The following is an 8,383-nucleotide window of genomic DNA, read 5'->3' on the forward strand; positions in this document are numbered from 1 at the left end:
ACCCCCCCTTATTTTTTTATATTTAAATTATCTTATTTTCCCAAGTTAATTTTCTGTTCCTCCTGTGATCAGAACCAGTTTGGGTATCATGATGGAAGTCTGTGCCCCGAAGATGTAACGGGGTCCCGACCTCATGAGGCAGGTGCTACAGGAAGTGGCCCCTTGGTCCTGGCAGGTATGCAAAGATCAGGTCTTGACCCAGTAGACGAGAAACACTGTAATGGAAGCTTGAGGAAACAGCCCACAGCTCACTCAGTAGAGGACAGCAACGGCCAGCGTTACAGCGCAGACCCAACTGTCCCGCTGGGAGAGAAAGGACAGAGGGAAGATACAGATGAGGATGGTTATATGTCCCCTATGAAGGACAAGATCTCCACAAGTATACTCACAAATCAATTATTATACACCGTCATTGTTCACTCACTCTCATTTCATTCCAAACATGTATGACATTCTTTCTCCTGTGAAACGAGGAGACATTTTAAAGAATGTATTTGTAATTTATGCAATTACAATGACTGGGGAAGTTTTGAGTATTAATTTAATCATATCCAATATTTATATGTCTTTTTAGATCAGTTCAGACTGGATCAGTTCAGAAAACTTGGAATATATAGCACTTAGGTTGTATGGACCACTTTTATGATTTTTAATGCTTTTTAGAGCTGGACAGCTCCTCAATCTAGGTCCTCAATCACTTGAATTATATTTAAGAAAAGTGGCCAAGATATTATTAGCAATTAACAATGTATTATTAAGAATTAACAATGTTTCACTGAAGAAAGAATCTCCATTGAAAAGTCATGAAATGACAGTGAAGGTGCACTAAGTGAGTGTTTCCACTTTCTAATATATTATTTTACATCTGAAGAAACAGTATACTTGCCTATATAGCTTTGAAATGATTTCACCTTTTAGCAATTCCATATACTTTCTTAAATGAAGAGTCATGGATAAAAAAGTATGTCAACATTGTTTTACCCATGCCATTGTCCGTCATCTCTGCAGATCATCTGAATCCCGTTGAGGAGAACCCTTTTGTAAAAAGGCGTAAAAATAAAGACCTTCACGCTCTAGACAACCCGGGTTACCACAGCACCCCTGATGGAAAATCCAAGTGTGAAGATGAATATATCAGTGACCCCCTTTACCTCAACACATTCAACAACACCAGCGACATGAACCAGGAGATGTTAAGGAGAAATGGAATCTCTATCCCATTGCAGGTGACCACAGCGGCCCACACTCCAGACACCCACGTTCCCCACATCACACAAATGGGTAAACCCCATCATCACAGCCATGGACTACACGTTCACTTCACCATACCACCAGTTCAGCCTGTACACCCTGATCAACATACTCATTCAGTTCAGTCGGTGCATGATTGCGGCAGAAAATCTGGCCCTCCAGCACCAGCAGGCCAGATCTGCCTAGTGAGCCATCAACCAGGGCACCCAAGCAAATCTAATCATTCGCCCCAACAGTTTCACTTGCCAAAGTCCAGTAAAGGTGGCACAACAGGCCTACCGGGTCACCCAGCGCAAGTGCACAAGATGTACAAGAATAGCTTTGACAATCTCGAGTATTGGCAGCACAGCCTCCCACCCAAGGTTACCCCTCAAAACTCCCAAGACTCTTCAGTGATCTGCAATAACAAGTTCCTTTACAAGCAGAATGGCCTTGCCGTGGCTGAAAACCCTGAATATCTGTTAGGTATGAAGCCAGGAACAGTCCTGCCTCCTCCTCCGTACCGGCAGAGGAACACTGTGGTCTAGTGTCCAGGTCTCCATTCTCTGTAGATCCTGGTTCTTCAACCAGCACCTTAAATGTCTTTCCTTGATCCTCTGGTGGTCAAAAATGGGACGAGAAACAATATAAGCCACTGAACTGACATTATGTCACAGAAAATATGGCATAACAACCATGGGGGAAAAGGTCAACACAGCCCATCCAAACATCATCCATTCCCAAAGACCTCACCAGTCATCCAGGAACTTTTTTTTCTCCTCTACAGGTATTTTAAAGTTTCTCATACAGGATGGCACATAATCAGATGTAGTAATATCATTAATTTGGTTAAATTAGATATTAAGTACACTTAAAAATAAAAGTTCCAAAATGTGGTTTTCACAGCAATGCCATAGAAGAGGGGTGTCCAATCCTGCTCCTGGAGGGCCAAGAGTTTAGTTCCAACCAGCTCCGACACACTTGCCTGGAAGTTTCTAGTGAGTCTCAAGACTTTGATTACGTTGGTTCAGGAGTGTTTTATTAGGGTTGAAGCTAAACTCCCACAGGACAGTAGCAGGTTTGGTTTGGACACCACTACCATAGAAGAACCATTTTGGGTTCCCCAAAGAACCTTTCAGTGAACAGTTCTTAAAAGAACAAATGATCCTTAGTGTGAAGAACTCCTTAACAATCTGAAGAACCTCTTTCCATTATAAAGAACATTTTGTGCAATGGAAAGATTCCATGGATGTTAAAGGTTCTTTGTGGAACCATATATGCCAATAAAGGATGTTATTTTTTTAAGAGTGTACAGCAGGTGGTTCCATTTGGATGTGTGAAATTAAAATTTTCAATCTGAATGGGCAGAGGAGTGAATATGCACTTAATTTTTTATATTTTTATGACTGGAACACTTGCACTTTTTCAGCACATCCTTCATACGACTAAAACTGCTGCCCTACTGGGGCGACTACTGTTAGACCTGAGAGGATTGGGAAATTCTGGACAGTTGAGCACAATGAGTTGAATAAGAGGCTGATAAAGGCTCTGAGAGGCATTTGTTCGTATTGGGAATACAATAAAATAATCGTCAAGTGGGGTTATCACCATTTGGTGAGCAGTGAACTCACCTGTTGAGAGATATGAAGAATTAATTATCAGGAAGAATGGCACTGAAAGGTTTACAGGGTGTTTACATTAATTTACTTTATCGGTACCTGAATTGAGTAAGCACGGACAAAGGCTGTCTGGGAACTTTAATTCTCCTTTGACATATTTTTTAACTGTTACTTTTGAGTTCTTACTGGTTAAAAGACCTAATGCAAGTTAGTCGATATGCTATCAAAACATTGAAGTCAACATGAAATTGACCCTGTTTACTTGTTAAATGTTCCTGGTGTTCCATGTTTTTCCAGCAATCAAATGTTTCATAATCGTTCATATTATTGTAGAATGCCTTCCACCTCTGAAATTAATTTCCTTTTTGGCTGACATTAAACCACACTGTAAATTCTAGTTAGTAAACCTTACTTTTAAAAAGCATGCAAACCAATTGCCTTGAAAAAAAAGCAACTAAAGTGAAATAAGAATAGGTTTTTGTACTAACAAAGCTTTGTTTAGTGTTTCAAACTGACACGCAAGTTCTGGAACTACTATTGTCAACAACTAAATGATTAAGTACAAAATAGTATGTATGTATTTCAAACAACACATTTAAGTTGAGCTAATTAATGTAACATTTCCTGCAACTTGGAATTTCTTAGTTGTATTTACTTGAACAGCAATCTAATTTACTTGCTAAAAGCATGCAAACCGACTGCCTTAAAAAAATACAAGTGTTACTCCAGTAACTTAAGTACTTCAAACATCCATTATAAATTAATTAAAACAATGTTCCATTCTTCACACATGGAATTACACATACATTTAAGGTAGTGACAGTTCAAAGTTAAATATATTAAATATATTTTTTAATGGTTTTCTACAACTGCCATTGCTCCTTGCCCCTACCAATGCAGTTTTAACTTCTATTACAAACATTTTGAAACAATGCAAAAACAATCTGATTTAGGGTATGCTTCTTGTAAACAGTGTAGGTAGCAGAAGGATACGTTTACTGTAAGTATGACAACGTGTGCGGCCAAACCAGTGCCATTGGTTCAAAAAGTCACTTTAGTTTTAGTTACTTTTTTTCTGTCCCAAGTCAAGCATCACACTTTGAATGAACCTTGAATTAACTGATTTCACAACATTGTGGTAATCCAAATGTAGCAGTGATCCAAATGTACCATATGACAGTCTGGAAGCAAATGGTTGAGGTAGATTCTGGAGACAGTTCTTTGCAATACTACCCTAAATAATGATGGCAAAAGACACAGGGTCAAGGTAGAGAAGATTTGGAGAAGTACATCTTCATCTATTATAGTCAGCAACCTGATAGATACTAGTGCCCAGACTGCATCAACATCAGACATCTGTATAAAACCAAACAAAAACAATATTAATAGGGAAATGTGGATGATCAGTTGTCACAATGTTATCTGTCCTGCCTACACTGCCATGTCTTTGGGTTAGTTCACCAAAAAATTTAATTTGGCATTATTTACTCATTAATGACTTGCATTCATTTTTGGAAAACAAATGAAGACATTTTCAAAGAAATCTGAGAAATTTCTGTCCTTCAACTGAATGTCTATTCAACCAAAACTTTAGACAGTTGATCATATCAAGCGATCATGTCCCTTCAGAAGACTTGAGCTGCTTTTCCATCGTCAGGCCAAACCATTCTTGTTGCTTAACCTTTCCATTCCGTGCTGGTCCAGGCCCAAGCAGATACGGATATGGTTTCATTTTTCACTGTTAGGATGATAACAGAGCCCTTTGCAATGCAACACAAATGTGTCAGTCATTGTAATGCAAGAGTTAAGATCAGAATCAGAAGGAGCGTTATTACCAAGTGTTTACACACACAAGAAATTCGACTTGGCGACAGGTTTCAGTGCAGAAGAAAAAAGTACACACATAGTGCAAACATACATAGAATCACACAGTAAAGATTACACTAATATAAGAAAAACAGAAAAATAAATAATACACTATATACAGAGATAGAAATATAGAGAAAAAAACATAATTGTTTAAATGAATGTACAGGTATGTTATTTATTTTGTACAGTTTATGTAGTTTACAATACAATTTCCAGATGCTATGTATAAAAGTGTCACTTATGATGGACAGTGTGCAGTTGTGAACTTTTTATTGTTCAGGCTGAATATGGCCTGCGGGGAAAAAACTGTTCTTGTGCCTGGCTGTTCTTGTGGTCAGTGCTCTCTAGCACCGACCAGAAGGCATCAGTTTGAAGAGAGATTGTGCTGGGTGTGTGGGGTCCAAAGTGATTTTACCAGCCCTTTTCCTCAATCTGGAGGGGAGCACCAATTATCCATACGGTACAAGATGTAAATATTTAAATTTTACTATTAATTTGTCATAACTTTGCTCAAATAGCTTGCTTGGCCAGCTACAGTGAAACTGGTGGCTAGGCAACAGACAAATGACCAATCCTGAGCAGCGACATCACTACAGGCACACATCACGGGTCAGCATAGTTGGCTAAGAATTTCACATCAAGAACGGTTTGTAATCAGACCATGCCTAACCAAGTTCAAGTGAAAATATAACTGGAACTGCTTCTTACCATTCTTAGAACCATTTGGCCCAAAAGTAGAAAAGCGCCTTTAGATTAAACCGCTCCATTCATATGGATATATTTTATGATTTCTTTACTAACATTTTTGGAGGTTTGGGTCAACAGACTTTCAAAAGAGGAATAGAAATCTCTCATTGTTATTTTTTTTATTAAAATATCTTAATTCATGTCATGAGGATGAATACACGTTTCGAATGACATGAGAGAGATTAAATGGCAGAATTTTCATTTTTGGGTTAACACAATCAGCATTAATCTTTATATAAGTATCTCAGCAATATACCAGAAAATACCTAGGAAATTTTCCCACAATTATGTGTTCTTTAAGGTGTAACTAAGAGAACTTACAAAGCAGGTTAGTTGTACAAGTATCTGGGGTAATCACAAAGTAAAACAGGTAGGCCTCGGATGGATGTGCAGTGCTGTCAAATCTGGGTTTTAGAAGTAAAAATAAATAAATAAAGTTTAAGACATTCAGAAGTTACAGTACAAATATGTTTGTCAAAGTGTCAATAAATAATTAATTGACACTTTATTTTAAAATACTGAAAACAATTTAGGTAGCAACATAATTTTTTTAAGGGTTGTAGGGTGTAAAGTGTCCTCTTAGATCTGGAAAAAAATACAATGGTTACAGGTATACTGCATCTGAAAGAAATTATTTGAAATTGTAAATGAAGTGTAGCACAGTGATTACTGAGTCAAAAACTGCTCTACTGCTGGGCATAACATCTTAAGATGAAATACCTCACATCCAGTGTACTGAGGACCATGTTGATGAGACTGGTGTTCAGAGAAGGCAGTTGCCAAATGTGTTGGCAGTTGTTTTCCTAAATATGAGAAATAATTATTTGGTTAAAAGGAAGTTCCACTAGTGTTGTGGCTTGTAGATTAGAGACACATTCATTACTTGATATGTGCATGCGTTACAAGGATTACATAAAGAAAGAAAGAAAGAAAGAAGATATATGCATTTCTATACAAATCTATTTGAGGCCTTAGTCATAAAACCAATTCAAAAGCAGCATTTCCTCTGTATTACCATAGTAAGTGTTCCAACACAGCAAAGAAATAACAATTAACTACAAGACAAAGAGCTCATTTAGTTTAAACCTCAAAGGTGTAATTATGTAATGACTATGATTGTGACATATTAAAAAAAAATGCTGAAAATAAAAAATAACCTGAAAAGTGACCAAAGCATCACAGTGTTATAAAATTATAGAAAGAACACTGCAAAAGATTACTGTAAACAATTAATTATATCCATGGGACATAAAGATTGATTTCAAAACCTGGTGAGAGCTCATCTTGGCAGCTTTTGGAATGCTCTTGAAATGTACCTTGGAATTTCCATGTTGTAAATGTTTAACTTAAAACCAATATACGTTTGTTTCATCAACTCGAGGTAAAATAGTAAACTAGCTACAAAGTTTTAAATTGGAGACAGTAAAAAAAGCCTTTCATTTGCCAAAATACGCCACATGTTATAACAGCAGAATAGCCGAGATCTTTGGTCCCTGTTCAGCCTAGATCAGACAACACGACTTTAAAGTCACCATGAAATCAAAAATGACTATTCTAATTGTTTTACCTAGTGTTGATGTATTTATTATAAATGATTAATCTGTGCACATCATTATTATAATTTTTTTATTCATTTGCACTTGTAAACTTTAATCCAAAACTTTAACCTCTCCTCCCCCTCTCAACGACATCTCTTCATGACGTCAGACTCGGAAAAGGCGTTGGACTACACTGATTGTCCAATGACCAGCACCCTTCGCTGGGAGTTTGATTGACAGGCGATCTGACCAATCATAATGTTGAAAATTAATAGATTGACGTCAGTAGAGTCGAACTTGAAAATGGTGTATTGACGTCTTCCATGGTTGAGACAACATACTTCTGATGTTCATTCATGTTTATTTCGAGCTATAATTAGCAGGAAGAGATCGATTCACGTTTGAATCGAACTGAGGCGCTACAGCGATAGGTCACATTAAAGAGACACAAAAATTATATTTATAGTTTGAATTTTTTTTTTAATTACAAATTTTTAAAGCCTTATAGTTTCCTCGCAAAAGTAACCTGCCCTGTCTTGTTGGTCAGATCGCCTGTCATTCAAACTCCTGGCGAAGGGTGAAATCCCGCCCTACATTCCAGAAGCCGTTTCATTCTAATATACATCACACTAGGGAAGAAAAGACTATCGAAGAAAAGACTATACGCCGACTTTAAACATCGGCAGATCGCTGTGCTGTTCAGACTACATGACTTGCTGTCTGTCTTGAAGTCGTTGTGATGTTCACACTATGATCCGCAACTGGCTTTGGGGTCAAAATACTACACAAGCTGACAATAACTCTGTCACCCAACAACTCTATACGTTCCCCAAACTCGTTTTGTCATGAAAACACAAACTAGATGTTGAATGGGTATGATGCGAAACAACAAGTGAAACAGGAGTTGTTTAATTTAAAATGGACGTTGGGAAGAAATCAGTGCAAGCTGTTTGCGTGATGATCTGTTCTGAAAAATTTAGCTCCATTTCTTGTGTCCAACCTTTTCTTAAAGCCATGTTGCTGCTGCTGTTTTTCTTCCACTGACTTCAACCCATGCCTTGCTCTCTCATAGGCTGTAGCTTGTTGTGACACCTGACACCACGTGATGTTGAGTTGGCCGACAGCTCCAGATATTTAGCATGCTAGGTATTTGTTTGCCTTTGGCGAGGCGTCATTGAGCATCTTTGAAGATTGCAGAGTGCTTTTTTTTTTTTTTTTTTACTTGGCATTATAATTGATTATAATTGGTTCTATTGTCGCACCACACCACTCGTGTCGAGTGTAGTCAAGGAGTAGGTCAGTTAAAATTTCAGACAGAAAGATAAAATCACACACAATTATTTTTTTGTTAAATTACCTTATTATTATTGTATAGACATC

At 37.5% G+C, this 8,383-nt stretch overlaps 1 protein-coding gene across 1 annotated transcript in view; it reads left to right on the top strand.

Annotated features, from left to right (window-relative positions):
• The window catches only part of LOC107590690 (receptor tyrosine-protein kinase erbB-4-like), a 48,835-nt gene extending 46,793 nt beyond the window's left edge, over positions 1–2,042 (top strand). The window contains exons 9-10 of the mRNA XM_016279590.1: positions 73–379; positions 1,009–2,042. Coding sequence (XP_016135076.1) covers positions 73–379; positions 1,009–1,778 — 1,077 coding nt within the window. The 3' untranslated portion in view covers positions 1,779–2,042. The remainder of the gene's footprint in view (positions 1–72; positions 380–1,008) is intronic.
• Positions 2,043–8,383: the final 6,341 nt, after the last annotated feature.

Source organism: Sinocyclocheilus grahami, unplaced genomic scaffold, assembly GCF_001515645.1.
Source record: "Sinocyclocheilus grahami isolate Dianchi unplaced genomic scaffold, SAMN03320097.WGS_v1.1 scaffold132.1, whole genome shotgun sequence".
NCBI classification, from domain to species: Eukaryota; Metazoa; Chordata; class Actinopteri; order Cypriniformes; family Cyprinidae; genus Sinocyclocheilus; species Sinocyclocheilus grahami.